Source organism: Halichoeres trimaculatus, unplaced genomic scaffold (assembly GCF_033239565.1).
Source record: "Halichoeres trimaculatus isolate MK-OKI-2021-1 unplaced genomic scaffold, fHalTri1.1 fHalTri1_scaffold_24, whole genome shotgun sequence".
NCBI classification, from domain to species: domain Eukaryota; kingdom Metazoa; phylum Chordata; class Actinopteri; order Labriformes; family Labridae; genus Halichoeres; species Halichoeres trimaculatus.
In genome coordinates, this window is record NW_027437202.1 from 1,862,282 (window position 1) to 1,878,203 (window position 15,922).

Consider the following 15,922-nt stretch of genomic DNA (forward strand, 5'->3'; position numbering starts at 1 on the left):
AATTGTGAACATAGCATATTGACTTCAATATTTGACCCCTGATTATAAGACGACCTTCCTCTTTTCAAGACCCATCTTCAGAAAAAGACTGATAACCAAAATTTACATCTTAGAAAATTGATGAAATAATAGTTATGGGCTGCTTTCACTTTTGGCTTCAAGTACATTTACTAATATCTGTCTTCTAAATGTATTTCTGATGACAGCTCTGGTAATGGTATGCCTTCAGTACGTTTCTCGATAAACTCACTTGTCCTCCTGTAAGTCTTGTGGAAACGGGCACTTTGAGAACCACTATAAACTTTTTTTTTATAGTTCACATTTTTCAGACTTTCTTTTGAACATGTGATCTTCAGAGCTTTCACTTCATGACTCAATTTTTTTTGTCTGCCTGGCTGTTGTTGAACGTCTTCACTGCTTAGACCATCATCATCTTAAATTAGCATCATAACTCCTCCTCAGCTGCAATTGACAGATAACCACAGCCACCGTGAGGTCACTGGCTTTACATGGAGCTAGCATCCTCTGCTGTTGCGGTCGTGTAGCTATCAGCATGCGTCAGTGGTTAGACCTTGGTTATAGGTTGTCAGCAGCTGCTGAATGCAACTGAAAAGTAACTTATAATCTAGCTTTAGTTATGTTAAAATCAAGTAATCAGTAAAGTAACTTTTTGAAGAAGTAATCAGATTACTTTTCAAGGTAACTGTGGCAACACTGTGATAAACTCCAACAGCATCTGTAAACGTTATCACATTTAATTCCATTGTAGCATATTGAAGATGACACACAGTACAAAAAAACACAAGAACCAGACTTTCCTTTACAGCTTGGACCCAGTAAACCCCACAGAGATATCAACAAAGAAACCACACCAGCTCCTCTTGGTTTCATCATGACGTCAGAGAGACAAACAGTCTGTGTGTGTGAGGGAGGAGGACAGAACAGGGATTATTCTCCTCTTTTATCACATGGAGCAAATGTGGTGAAGGAGCTGTGTGCTATACCAAGATTTGGACACTAGATGGTGCCAGAGCCCTTCACAGAATCCTGCCACTGCTGTCAAAATGCAACTTTATATGAGGAGTGGGGAATATTTGCCAGCAAATATCCACTCAAATGCGACTTTTGAGACTTGTTTTTTTTGCCTTTTTTCTGCCTTTACAGAGAAAAGGACTGTGAGGAGCATCTCCGCAAGGTTTTAGCTCTTTATTTGCCACATTTAGCCTCCAGTTTCTCTGATTTCTCTATGAATATGGCACATACCTGATATTTATTTATTTATGAATACCTTAACTGATCTGTCTCTGTGCAAACTTTAAAAACCCTCCTGATTCAGCCTCATCTTTGCAATCCTTGAATCTTTTTTTATTGAAAATAACTGAAATGAAAACTACTTCACCATAAATATCCTGTAGTAAAAAAAGGAAACTTTGGCACATTGTTCCTGCAATGCTGCAGGCGGCACGAGTACATACGAGCAAACTTACAGCTGAGTGCTTTGTAACTAGATCTAAGCAGATAGGCCACAAGCCGAGCACTTTACATTCAATATTAGAGACACACACAGCCGTACACCAACGTTTAGACTGCCAGTTAAAGGGTTGAAGTGTAAGTAGATTGGAAATTATATACTTTACATGTCATTTACATAGATACTGTTTACATAAGTTTATCAACAGTAGGTTTATGTACAGTCAAACATAATCTGACGATGATACAAACTCAACATTTGATCTTTTTTTGGACCGATGTGGCTGAAGTACGATACACAAAAACAAAAAATCCACATTTAGCAGCAATTACCATCGCTCAGGTTCCCCATGGTGGAAAAAACTGTTAAAGTATGAAAAGAGGAAATGTAACGAATAACAAATTAATTCCTACTGCTCTCCATTGATATATGAAGACTTGACTCGTTGTGGAAAGAATACGTTGTCACGGTAACATTCTGAGGTATTTGTTGTGGGAGGATTAAATCATAAAAAAGGGGCGGGATGAAGAAGAAGGAGGAGCTGAAGCAACTTTTTTAACATCCATGCTGGTCACGAAACATGACTGGCTCTTGGATGTAGAAGTCTGTACAATAAGGCAGCAGCTGGGCACGTAAACAACAACAATGGCGTAGAAGAGAGGACGGGTTATGGGAGGAATGACGTCGTTTGATGGACGGATGAAGAAGCAGGGAGTTAGAGTCACAGGTTGAAGCACGTGTAAGTTAAAGGGATGGTCTGCGATCTTTTGAAGGAGTGATTGTCATTGGACGGGTTTGATCAACTTCTTGTTCGAAAGGCAGATGTGTTTCTGTCATGTGACACAGGAGAGTGAGAGTGTTTGGTTGTTGTGTGAGGTTACGACCGATCTCATAGGGAGTCTTACAAACTGATATGGTTTCACTGTTTCCCAATCCCCAACCAAATTTTATTGTAAGTCAAGAAGATGCAACATAGAACTGGCCATGCTTCCTGTATTCCAACAAAACAACACTTGATCTGCATTTGTTCTCCCCCCCCTGTGTGGAACTGGACCATGGTTTCCTGACAAAGCACAGATTTCACTCACAGCCTCAGATCACACCAGCGTCTCAGGCAGTGCGTCAGCATTGTCTGAGGACAGCAGTTGCCAGATCTGCCACCGGTCCCTCTGCCAGTCCTGCCACTCCGGCGTATGTGGCACCATTTGTGCCTCTGTGCTTGAGGCTGAGTTACTCTGCGCCCCGCTGAGCCTCCCACGCTGCAGGGGGGGCTGCTGAGCCGTGGCCAGCTGAGGCGAACTCTGCGTACCAGCCAGTCGATGGTGGGCGTTGTAAGGGGGAGGAGAGCGGCTGTCATTGGGGCAGCCCTCACTAGTCTTTGCTCCACTCTGAGATCTGGAGGCCGGGCTGAGTCCAGGTGCTGCGTGTGTGCTGTTAAGGTGGGATGTCACTGAGGGGTTCGTGCGTGGGCGTCCAACGTGAGGGCTGGTGCACACTCTGGTGACCGGGGGGTGTGGTCTGATCTCAGTGACGCCAGGCGCTGTCTGAGTCCGGTGTAGTGTTGTCTGCTGCCTGCTGTCACCATGGAGTCCGTCCAGGCCTTCCTGCGAGCTGCGGGAGCTTCCCTCTGACATGTTACCATGAGAACCTGGAACCACAACATCAAGCACGTCAGTGGAATTAAACACACTTTAACAGGCGTGACACAGTGTACGGGTTCTGGTGTGCAGAGAGCAGAAACAGACAGGGACATGTTGGATTTGATCTGTGAGTGTCTAAGCTCTCGATGCTGCAGCCGGTGACGGCTGACAGCTGTGTACCTGTGTATGCTTGGTCCTTGAGTGCTGGTTTCAAGGTAGTGTGCCATGTACCCCAAATGTTGGCATGTTCCTCTGATATAGTGTCTGAAAAACGTCCAGCACATCATTCAGAAACAGATCAACCTGAGAAATTCAACACTTAAAGAGTCCAGGTATGGATCCAGCTCACCTTTAGCCCCCCATGTGTCCGCCCCAGGCAGGGTGAAGTGTTCAGGGACACGGTAGAGCTGTTCACTCCCCGGACTTCCTGGTTCTCCCCTCCGCTCGCTCAGAACAGGTGAGTTGTTGTCGTAAGGGGACACCTCTCCGCTGGACGCCTTGTTGGAGTCACTGGAGGAGCGGCGCTCGCTCAGGGCGAAGGGCTCCTCCGCCTGCAGCATGTCAGGACTCCTGTGGCGAAATAGGGATGGATTCAGACAGCGGCAGGGAACAGCACAGTCACACGTGTTCAGGAGGAAACTCACTGTGATGCTTTTCTCCTCAAAAGGTAGTCCACCACATCTGGATCAGTCTCCAACAGACTCATCAAAACCTCGTTCTGCAGATCAGGAGGCACCTGAGACACATGTTAGCTGTTAGAAACAACACTCAGGCTTTCTTACACACATACACTGGACTGCAGAGTTCAGCTTCTCCTTGCAGGCTCTGATTTTTAAATATCCATCTAATTTTGGACTGAGCAACTCTAGATTTTAATCCTCATTCCCTTTGAAAGCAGAACTCAGCAAACATAAGCGTGTTACGAAACAGCTTTCAGATGTCATTCACAGAACTGGAGCCACCTCCAAATCTGTTTTCCCTCACAAAGACTAAGCCAGTCAGGCCCAATTCACAATATGTGTTTAATCGCTCTTTATTGGCTTACAGGAGGAATCTGAGCCTCGGGGGTGGAGGGACTGGCAGTGGCAGACTACAAAACATTATGGTTTAAGGTTTTGGACCTAAAGTGACCTGAACCGCCTGTCTGCGCTCTTGGAGAACTAGAGGAACAAAAGCAGCTGACGGGGCGGTAATCCGTGCAAGATCGTGCCCTCTTCTGACACCAGAGGGGGGATTTCATGCTTGATTTTTCTGCTTTTATTTTGGAAAGAGAAAGTTCAACAACCTCAGTGAGAGGTTCTTATTGTTCTTGTCAGCTCACTGGCAGGATTACAGATCTTTTTTTAAATACTATCACTTCATGCTCCTAACACAAGCAGCTGTCATGCACTTGTCGTTGAACTCTGTCTTCATCCCTCCTTCACTAACTCTGAGTCTCTTTTGTTCCACAAAGATCTCAGAGCTCCGCCAAGAAGGATCATCTTACTCTAAGCCTACACAGGAATGCTGAGGGGAAGGGAAAGTGTGTTTTGTGCTTTGATAGAGGAACTTGTTCGCTCGCTGACTGACCATGAAGAGGGTTTGGTAGCTGGCGATCATCTTCTGCAGCACGGCGATGACGGCCGTGCTCTCCTCGGCGCGGGCCATGCTCTGGACGCTGAACTCTTTGTCTGAGCTCTTCTGCTTGTGGAGGAGGTTGGGACCAAAAATGGTGGCCAGGTTCAGAGATGTCATCTTGTTTCCTGTGATCTGTGTTTGGAAAGAAAGAGGAGTTTAGATTTTTTTCTTTGAATTGGTTTAGTCTTCCCCTTTGACGTCAGGAGATATTTCCTCTCATCTGACTCATTATCTCCATCCACTCATGTTGTTATTCTCACCTCTCCCCCAACCATTCTGCATCCCTCACATCTCTCCTCTCTGCTTTTTATCCGTCTGAAGTAACAAACCCTTCAGCGCTCACACAATATTTTTGGTCATCCCTTCATTTTTCTGATATTTTCCCAGGTTCCTCCCTTTCTCCCCTCCCAGTCCCCTGAGAATAAGACGAGATCCACTCGCGGCTGAAAGTATTTAAGCCTTTCTTTTTCGCCAAGTGTAAAAAAGCTCCCACTTCCTGTCACGATCTCAGATCCAGAACCTGCAGCCGTGGTGTCGTGAAGGGACACAGAAACAACAAAACATACTTCCATCTGTGCGCAAACCTGCCAAAAACACACCCTCCGCTTTGTACACACTTGTGCAAAACATTCCCTTCTTTGCGAGATTCACACCAAGACAAATATAGAGGCTGGAGCGGCGCTGCTTTGCTCACACTTTGATGAGTCCAAGAATCAGGGGATAAACACAAAGCGGGGATGGGAGAGGATGGAGTATGTGTGTCAGTGTCTGTGTCTGCCTCAACTCCCCCTCCTCTGCCTGGATGTTGATGTTTGATTGTATCGAGACATTTCTCTACTCATATTTTTTCGCTCACCTCTTGTCCGTCTTTGTCCAGCCGGTCCTCAGCGTGATCGGTCACAGTGGACAGAAACTCCAGCAGCCGATGCAGGGTGTCACTGTTGCATGCTGGGAGTAGGTAGACGAGCAGCTGTGTGACAATCTGCTGCTCGTCGTGATCCAACACTGCAACACACATCATGTTGGATTTGTTAGGAGAAAAGGAGCAGAGGAGGGTTAAATGAAGGGAAGAGAAAGTGATGCATACGTGTGGTGTTGATGAAAGCCGTGTAGAGCTCCTTGGTGAGAAGAGGGTCAGGCATGTCCCTGAGGAACTCCTTGAGAAGAGCAGCCACGTCATGGATGCTGTGCTCCTCGTCCAGCTGGACGTCGATGCCGCGGTCAAACTCCTCTCGTAGCTGAAAAGCAGAGATTTTCAAAGAATTCAAGTCTGTTTTTGGCCTTAGAAGGGAAATTATGCAGGGTAATAAATCCTCATTCACAGTTAGATGACAGAGGTGGCAAATACATAAATGTTGAGGTTGGATTATATAAACACAGGAGGAGAAAGTGAACACATTCGATACACAGATGTGAGAATACTGACTCTTTGATTGAGTGGGTTTATAATACAGACAGAGTCACATACACAGAGTTCTTCAGGCTCTCTGTAACGCTGTTCTAGCGTCAATTTGCTTCTATTTTAAGGCTAAACTTGCATGAACTCTCACCTGTCGGACTCTCTTCTTGGAGCTCCCCACTCTGAAGATCCCCACCGTCTGCAAACCTGAGCACAGAGCGAGGCAAACTTCATAAGAAAAGTGTGATAGTAGTGAAAAAGAGAGTAGTAATTTTGTAAAAGCAGCCGTCCAACCGTATTTTTCGATGTGCTGGCAGCAGCTGTCGACCACCCGTGGCACCTGCCGGTAAATGGGGTTAAGGCTCAGCCTTTTGTCGCGGTGCTTCTCCTTCTTACTGGGTGTCTCTGCGGGAAGAGAGAGCTGCAGGGCCTCCAGGAGGCGGGACTGGTTGTCGTCCAGGTCTGTGATGGAGTCCACAGACATGCCTCCCTGTGGGTTCAGAGATCAACTCAACTCAACTCAACTTGACTTAAAAAGCACTTTGAAACAACCAAAGCTGAAACAAAATACTGTACATTACGCAACACAGGCATACACAGGTGAGACAATAAAAAAATGATGCATACACTAAAATAATTGTTTTATTAGGGTTGCACCAATCCATCTTTTCTGGTATCTATACCAATACCGATACCTGGGCTTTTGATATTGATTGATAACCGATCTGATACCACTGTTAAATAATAGCCTGCATGCCCTACTGTGGGATCAGACTGATAGTGTTTTGGATAAAAGGCAAAAAAATGAGTATATGGAGTGACTGAAGTTAACATTTTTTAAACTGTAAAATATTCAAATGTTTACAAGCAGTTTGGTAAAAAACCATGCATCAGAATGTGCAGAAATGAATATTTAATTGTAATATTTTGTTCACTCGTAGACTGGTTATTCAGCAAAAACAAAGAAAGTGCATCAGAGGTAACATTGCCTGGATCGGCCCCTTCCCGCCGATACCCATCCAGTTTGAGGGTCACTGATACACAGATACATGGATACCAGGAATGGTATCTGTGTATTGGTGCATCCCTAGTTTCACTAAAACAGGAGCAGAGTCTCACGCTGGGTTAAAAGCCTAGGAATAAAAAATGTTTTAAAGACGTGTTTTAAAAACAGATAGTGGGGGGGCCTGTCTTGTGTGAACGGGCAATTTTGGGGCAGCAACAAAAAAAAAGGTTCCATCCCCTCTGAGTTCACGTTTTGACCTCCAGGAGCAGCAGATCGACTGACCCGGGGCACCAAGGAGCTCAAAGAGGTGTGACAGAGCCAGCCCGTTAAAAGATTTCAAAACAAAAGAATCTTAAAGTGGACTGTGAAATGCAGGGGCAGCCATTGGAGGGAGGCCAGGATGGGAGTGATGTGCTCCCCCTTATGGATTCAGCTAAAGGAAATACAGACTTACCCTCCTGCGCGCCCGTGGTGCAGCTTCAGGCGTGTTTGGCGACGTCGACTCATTGGCCGTCTCAGATGTAGAACTCAAAGACGAGTTGCTGCTGGAGAGCTCCTTATTGGACGGCCTCTTTGTGGCGAACTGCAGGATGGAGAATGTTAGCTGTTCTGAAATGCTTTCACCTGAACCATCTCAAAACCTGAGCTGACACACCTGTATGATGGACGAGACCAGGTCGGAGGAGTCCTTGTGCTCCTCACGCTGTGGCGGGTCCTGACGGAAGCTGTCCTGGCGCTGCCTGTGCGTCCTGTCATTGGCAATGACCTGGGAGAGCGGTATACTGAAGGCCTGGGGGATGCATTCTGGGAAAATACAGAAATAAAGCTCTTCAACCGTCTTTTGGAAAGTCGCTCCAGAAAGAACATCAAACATCCTCCGCTTTAAACTCTTTATTACTCACCAATAAAAGCATTTAACACATTTACATCGTCAGTAAAACTCCAACAGTGCTGCAACATCTGTTTTCCAAAATAAGACATCACAGAAAGAAAGTCTGCTCTCTGACAGACCGCTAATTCTACTTCTCCTGACCATAATAACACAACTTTGATGATTCCAGACCACAAGCGATGCCTCCTTCCCCGCGCAGGCCAAAATTAGAAGCCTCTCAGCGAACATGCTATGGAGCAGCTTCGTGTTCGTTTGCAGGATGATGGGAGTTTGTTTTGGCACCGAGATGCAAGCGGTGCAGTTTATCGAAAGTTTACACAAAAGGATCGCAATCAATGCGGGGCTGGTTCAACGGGGAGGACTTCAGAGAGAGGTGATGTCATGCTGGGCCACCGTGGGCTGTGTGTGCAGTTACACTCTCATTACTGGAGCCAACAGCTGAGAGAAAACAGCCCAGCTGTTCAGTCGATGTGTGTGTGTGTGTGGCACAGAGCAGGGGGAGCATTCCACAACCACGAGTGGAGCGCTGTGGTTCATGGACAACTCGACCACTTACACTGTGACACAACAGATTTGTTCTGCAGCCTCATGGGCTTATGTAACCTGCACGTAGACATCTCTGCACACACATGTTGAATCTGGATCATATAATGTACAACGCACTGCCAACACGTTGTACAAGTCACGCCACGTTTTCATCAATCTACATTCTCAGACCAAACAACGCGATTTGGTCTCATGGCGCGTCCTTGTTGCTCGTACTCTCTGTTCTCACTGGAAATGCCTGGCTTGCTTCAGAGTGAAACACTGAGCTTTTTCATGGACCCTGAGAGAAAATTAAAGTTGGAACCAATCTGGCAGGTTAGACCACAGCTTCATCTGAGCCATCTGCTTCTGGAGGAGCAGAGCCAGACATGTACTGTAAGAGGAAGGAAAACACTAAGTTCAAGTCTTCTTTACGTTATATAACATGTAGAAGTAGCTCTGAAATTACATCATTGTCTTCAACTGTAAGACTGAGGTGATTGGTTGATACTTAGCTCTTCTCTATCATTGCGCTTTTTAAAAACCCTCCAAACTTCTCCACTCCTCAGAGCCAGTCCCCGTACAAGGAGTCCCTTCACCCAAGCTAAATATAAACTGTCAAAGCCCAGTAAACACACGCTGTTTTTATAACCCCACTGTTCACCTGCCTGAAGGGCGGAGACCCAACGCTGGCCCGTCTCCCTGCCCGCAGGGAGCAATGTTTAGAGTCGGGACAAGGAAAGAGAAAGCAGAGGAGAAGAAAGAGAAAACCCTGTGAACCTGTGTTTTCAAAAGAACTCGGCGTACCTTTGTCTTTACTCTTCTCTTTCGCAAGCGAGTCCAACTTCCTCCTCAGCGACTTTTTCCTCTTCTGCCCATCTGTGCCGGAAAAAAACAAGAAAATAAATCATGTGCAAGCGGCAAATGGTTTCTATATCTGCTGTATCTTATCTTTCATATATCTAATAAGCTTAGATTAACCACGGGGGGAAAACCTGTCTGTGAACTCAAATCCATTTAGCAGAGCGTCAGACAGGGTCAGCTTCGGTATTAGTCAGCGGATGATTGCGTTAAATCAGCTGGTGATGTGTGTGAAGGGGTTTCTGAGGGGGGTGACTTCTTCAGTTGATCCCTTGATCAAGCAGGGAAGTTTATCAATCAGAAGAAGGAAGGCCACTTTGTCAGCTGTCCACATGATGAATGGCTCCTGATTAATGATCAGGAAGATCTGGAGACTTGAAAGTCTCAGACTCCTCGTCTGCATGGGCAGGATGTCAGTTTGTGAGCCTCAGCAGCTTTTTGATGCTATCGGTCGCTTCATGTGGGTCATTGTTGACCGTGGAGCAGCCCCAGCCTCAGGTTGGACCCCTCCAGCAGCATTTAGCGAATGCTTAATGGTCGCGTTTGTCTGTTGCATCACGAAGCAGGGTCGATTTCAGCATTTATTCAACTTTATATGACACCTCTGAACCACGTCCAGATTGCTGCTGGTGTTTCTCTAACGTCAAGGAGATTTATTGAATTTTCACATCCTCTTAAGAGTCCAAAGAAAACTGCAGCTGAGACTTCACCAGGACAAAATTGAGAGGAAAATAGGTGGGAATCCATGAGGAGGGGGTGAGACGCTGGAGAAAGAAAGCAGATGTTCTGATGGAGAGCGAAGGGGGGAGGAGAGGCAAAGATAGGAAATGGTTTGGATTTTTGACAGATGGCTCCCAAAGCCGTACGGAAATCCCCCGAACCTCCAAACCTCCTCAGTCGGACTGATGAACCCTCGCTTCTTTTCTCATCGCCACCCTTCTTCTCTCCTCATCCACATCAGCTCCATTTCACTGTTTTCTCACTCCTGGAGAAACCGTGGAAACATGACCCCCTGACACCCGGGTAAATACGAGGAGCAGCGGGGCTCTTGCGCCCACATTAGCGGCACTGAAATAGCAATCACACTCCTTCTCTTGCGCTCTCTCTTACACACAAGCTGAAATATTCCCCTAGCAAGCACATGGCGGCCGTTAGGGGCTCTGGAATTCATAAGCAACACAGACAAGTACGTATTAAATCATGCTGGGGAGAGGTTTAACCTTCAGCTGGAATGCAAGGCCCGGGATAATCCACAGACTGCTGCTTCCCCAGCATCCTTTCTCCTATAGAGAGCAGTAAATACGCGCAGTGAAGGACAAAAACAAGACTTTCTTGCTTTGCATTGAGCAGGATTGTATACGTCTATCTTTATCTAATGATGCAGGGTGGTATTTTTAGCATGGGCGTGCCTGCTGGGAAACCACAAGTGCACCAGTTCCAGTGTCGGCTCTGCCCATTCCTCCTTCATCTTGATGTATTTGCCTAATTTAGTCATTTCTGAAGCCGCGTCCTTCAGGGCCTTGTTGACAGCGTTTACATGGTGACTAGTGAGGAGGAAGACTGCAGCGGAAAGGGAGTCGCGTGTTGCTCCGAGGAGGGGCGGGGGCGTCAAACAGGAAGCACCCAGTCCCAAAGTGAAGTGGTTTACATCCAAGCCCATGTGTTGTCACGACTTCCCCAAACACAACTTCCTTAGATACACTCAAGGCAGGAACGGAGGATGTGGTCAGAAGCCGGAGCGCTGGCTCTACTTTATGATCCACTTGAAAGTCGCAGCTTAAGGGCGAAGAAGATCCGTTGAGCGGCGTTCAGGGGCTCTGTCGCAGATGTGTTTTGTCACAGTTAACAGCCACGTAAATGTTAGCGTCTCGAAAGGCTGAAGCAGTAAATCCCAACCATCCAGAACTAACAAACATTAAAGTCCCACCTTTTGGCATGGTGATCTGACATCCAAGGTCATAGTCCTGGAGTAGACGGGTGAGCGCCACTTCCTGCAGCCTGGCCCTCTCCAGCTCCGACAGGCTCTGGATCGCAACTGGCGTCAGCCGCACGCTCCTCCCCGACAGGCTGCTCCAGGTGAAATCACCCTGAGGGAGGGAGAGGGCAAAGGATGAGACAGAGAAACACATCACTGGGTGTTTGTGTCAGCAACTTCATTTTGATCCATCAAACAAGCGATGGGAAATGATATTTCAGCAGTGAGATGAGTTTTACCAGGAAATGTGCAATATGCATCAGAACAAAACGAGCCAAGTGGAAAATTTTGGGTGCTCCAACAGAAAAATCACGTCAATATTTATAGTGGTGCCTCAATTTGCAGAAATGACAGCCTCTAGTGTCTATTTCAGACCATTCTCCCTGAATCAACATCTCCACTTCAGTTAGGCTTGATGGTTTCTGAGCACAGACAGGTGGAAGTTTTGATCAGTGTTTTGACTTAAACTTTGTGACAGATTCTTCGATATTATTCTCAAGAATTTGCTGATATTCTCAGCTTTAACAAGATTACCAGCACTGGCACAAGCTAGCTTGCTTGTCCAAATGTCCTTTTGTGTACCATAAAGTCCTGTTTCCACCATGCCGTTCGGTTTGGTTCATCTTAGTACATCACGCATTTTGTGGCGTTTCCTTTGACCAAAAACTGGTACAGGTCAAATTACCGGCTCGAACCGTCCCACTTTTTGGTACCCTTTTGTTGAAGTGTCAGACTTATTGATCTGACCCCAAAAGGTGGAGGTAGAAACACGACGACGGTTATAAGGAACACCACATAACGCTGTCATGTTTATAGCCTTGTTTCCATCAAGTGGTATGGTATGGATCAGTACAGTTTGGTACAGGTCGGATCGTAAAAGCCTGATCCCCTTTGAGTTTCCACAGCCAACCGTGCCAGATGCTGGATGCTGATAGCTGCGATACTGTGACAGAACAGCAGCGTGATACGGTGTGCCCCAATAAAATATCAAACAGAGAAGAAAAATGTAACACAGTAAACAAAGACAAAGATGGAAGACATCGTCTTCTTCGTGATAGGCATGTGGCTCTTTGTTACTCTTCATGTTGTTCGTTCTCACCGCCAATGCATGGGAAGTGATGATTTTTTCAACCAACAACAGAATGCAATGTTTCTAGCTCCACCTTTAGGGGTCGGATCAGTATGTCTGGGACCTCTATAAAAGGGTGCCAAACATGGGACGGTACGGGTCGGTAATTTGGGACCTGTCCAGGTTTTAGTCAAAGGAACACCACAGAAATGTCTTGCTATTACGTAACTAACAAGGCTATCGGCATCCAGCTTACACGCCGCTTCCTAAGAGTGGGCACAGTTGGCTGTGGAAACACAAACAGGATCGGGCCTCACTGATCCAACCAGTACCTAACTGTACTGGTCCATGCCGGACCACTTGGTTGAAACAAGGTTTAAGTGACTCTGTTTGTAGCGTGTGCTCAGAAATGGCTTCTCCCACATCGCCCTCTCCAGTCTCACCAATATTTGCCTTCTCCTCTGATATTTTTCCTCTAGCCTGAACAAGAATTGTCAACCATCTTTGTTTTGGGGTCATTTGAGAGTCTTTTGAGGCCTCATGTCTCCACTCTTCAGAGGAGAGTCAAAGAGGACGACTCAAATTTTTCATTGGACTGTATTGGGTTAGCATACACAATCAGCTACGCTTTATGATTCTGAAAGGGGAAAGGAAACAGTCATAGGCTAAGTAAGGTAAAACAACCCAAGAAAGTTTGGAAAAGCTTTGTCATGTGATCGTAATCAACGATGAGCTTCAGAGTAGATTTTATCTGATAAGATGTAGCATAACCTGTAATTACAGTCATAAAAATTATAGAGCAAACATGAAAAGCTGGATTGAAAACAACATGTGGGTATTTACGGTACGGTACTAAATCCAAACCAAATGTATAAAACTGGATAAAGAGAGGAGGGGGAAAAGACCTGTGTGTGTCGCAGGAGCAGCTGAGGACATGGAGCCGCCTCAGTGATGTATTTGCAATATGTTCTCCACGTTCTTACCAAGAGGAGGAGGGTATAGAAAGCAGCCAGAGACAGGTTAATGTAATCTGCCATCAAGGCGGACTAGATTAAAGTGAATCATAATGGATTTCTGAGACGGCTTTGAACATTTGAGTCATCTGAAGCGGCGGTCATGCATTCCTCGCTGTCTACGGCGGTCAGGAAGAGGGAGAGGTTAAGACGGGGAGGAGAAGGGGAGACACCGCTGCAATTCATCTAATGCCTTATCCAGACAGAGGGATTACATGTGTACTCTAATGTGTCTGTGTTTACGTCAGCTTGATTTCCTTCGGTTTTTATCTCCAGAAAATAAAACTCCATCATGTTGACTTTCTTTTAATGGTGGAAAAAAAGGATTTCCCGTTAGCTTGGTCTGATTCCCGCCTGATCTGATACCAAGTCCTGGATGTTGACTCGTTATGGCACTAATATAATCCAACCCTCTTGTTTTTCAACCCCACTCAGCGCGGTGAAGCAACAGAGCCGTCATCCAGTGACAGCAGAAAAACAAGATGTCGACCTGGAGAGCCACCTGTGTGTGTGTGCATGTGTGTGTGACCGAGCCGCTCACAGTCTCCAGCAGGTAGAAGTTGCATGTTATTTTTTTTTAACAGCGCGTTTTATTCAACCCAGCTGTGTGTTGTTTTGTGTGTGTGCTCCCTTGTGTGTGCCATTCCTTATCGCTGACTGAGTTGGCCCCTTTCCCCCCCACTTGCTTGACCTCACACACAGCTTGAAGAGGTACACACACGCATGTGCGCGCGGACATACACACACTCTGCGAAAGAAAAGACGAACAGTTGGAAAAGTTAAATAGGAGGAGGAGGAGGAGGCTTGTGCTCGGTCAGGCCGGTTCTGCGCAGCGGGGTCTTTGAAAGGGATGGATGAGCTTCAGTTCTTGAGTGTCAAACTATGAAACTCCTGGAATGCTGACAGAAGAGGGAAAGGGGGCAGTGATGCCTTTCAGATTCACAAACCGAGGCGTTCAGGAGCTAAGCTGATGTTTAACTTTTGACGGTTGAGGATAAGTCAAGAGGGTTGAAACCTCCTCCTGGATGAAGTAGCAGAAAATCAACAACCACCAGCTCTAACTCTTAATTTCTTGAGTTATGATGACATCATCCATCCTATTCTCACACCATGATCCATGAAGGTTAAGAAGGTCACATACTTCTTCACCGTGAATCCATTCGCCGCCATAACACTGAATGCCTTTGGAAGAAACCAAAGCATTCATAACTCCAGCCCTCGCCGTGACGTGACTGCTTAGTGAGATGTAACACTGTTTGCACAGCCTGTATGGAGACAAATCTACCACGCAGCTACCGCCGTGAATCTTTTAACGCCTGATGTTTGTCTCCAAAATATAACCGGTTGCTAAGCCTCAACGCGACGGCCGTCATCTGTTTCCCCCTGTTGTATTTATCCGAACTCTCACCCGCAATCTTCACAAGAATGGCCAAGCAGATCTAATCAGATAATCTGAGGTTTAACAAATGATATTTTCTGCCAGCTTGCGTCTGATAATCCAATTCAGCATGGGGAGGAATAAATCAACGATGATGCTGCGAAATTTTATTTTAATCCATCCTTAGTGGTCAGGAGCTGTTTGACACGTCAGATGTTATGTAAAGCGCCTCCTTAATGAAGACTCTTCTCTGTTTGTGTTCCTGACAGATGTTACCCTGGAAAGATTAATCACTCTGCTGACTTCACCGGCCCCATGCAGTCAGATGACGAAAGCCGTTTTGACATACAGCGAAGCTGCAGCATGTGGTTTCTGTTCTCTTTCAGACAATGGCACAAAAAAAAGCCTTGGGCGCACAAAAAAATCAGTTTCCATGGGAACGCATACACAGAAAATGACAGGAGGCAGGGGAAGTGAGAGAAATATTGCTATGGAAACGCACCTGCAGGATGCAGAGTGCTGATGCACTGATTTACGTCACTGTGATATCATGAAGTCACGTTTCTGCATCATTATGAATCAAAGCGTTGATGCTGTTGTCCATTCTGGCTCCATCCTGTCCTCTGTGACTTATTGACAGCCTCATGCTATCATGTAGCTAATAATACACAGAACAGCTATTAACTCACTGCTCGATGATGCTACAGAGGCGGGCGTGTGATGAAGTATTGACGGAAACTGTCCCTGTCTGCTCAGAGTGAGTGACATAGAAAGAAAAGCTGCACCCTTTGAAGTGAAGTACCACCTGCCTCAAGGGCTGCTGGGAGTATCTCCATTAAAACCCTGTGCAGCAGTAAATAGACACAATAAAGCAAATCCTCTTTTCAGGAATAAAACTACTTTTAAGCCTTTAATCCAGCAGCTCCATGAACAAAATCCAACAACTCCAATCAGTTTGACTGTTAAGAAAGCCTGAGGGCAGTTAATTGAGGCTTTTTTTGATACTCTACTTCCTGTGTCAGGCAGCATTACACAACACAGTCGGTTAATGAACCAATCAATGTAGCTGAAAGCTG

At 46.1% G+C, this 15,922-nt stretch overlaps 1 protein-coding gene across 3 annotated transcripts in view; it reads right to left on the minus strand.

The window, feature by feature from the left end:
• Window positions 1-764: 764 nt before the first annotated feature.
• The window catches only part of LOC141786087 (rho GTPase-activating protein 6-like), a 49,284-nt gene continuing 34,126 nt past the window's right edge, over window positions 765-15,922 (minus strand). For 2 of the 3 annotated variants that reach the window (XM_074664803.1, XM_074664805.1), the window contains exons 2-14: window positions 11,339-11,498; window positions 9,358-9,429; window positions 7,789-7,937; window positions 7,588-7,716; window positions 6,422-6,617; window positions 6,279-6,334; window positions 5,816-5,966; window positions 5,585-5,733; window positions 4,681-4,860; window positions 3,756-3,847; window positions 3,461-3,681; window positions 3,292-3,375; window positions 765-3,119 (exon numbers count right to left, since the gene is read on the minus strand). In XM_074664803.1, coding sequence (XP_074520904.1) covers window positions 2,569-3,119; window positions 3,292-3,375; window positions 3,461-3,681; window positions 3,756-3,847; window positions 4,681-4,860; window positions 5,585-5,733; window positions 5,816-5,966; window positions 6,279-6,334; window positions 6,422-6,617; window positions 7,588-7,716; window positions 7,789-7,937; window positions 9,358-9,429; window positions 11,339-11,498 — 2,190 coding nt within the window. In that variant the 3' untranslated portion in view covers window positions 765-2,568. The remainder of the gene's footprint in view (window positions 3,120-3,291; window positions 3,376-3,460; window positions 3,682-3,755; window positions 3,848-4,680; window positions 4,861-5,584; window positions 5,734-5,815; window positions 5,967-6,278; window positions 6,335-6,421; window positions 6,618-7,587; window positions 7,717-7,788; window positions 7,938-9,357; window positions 9,430-11,338; window positions 11,499-15,922) is intronic. The other variant, XM_074664804.1, reaches the window with a different exon arrangement.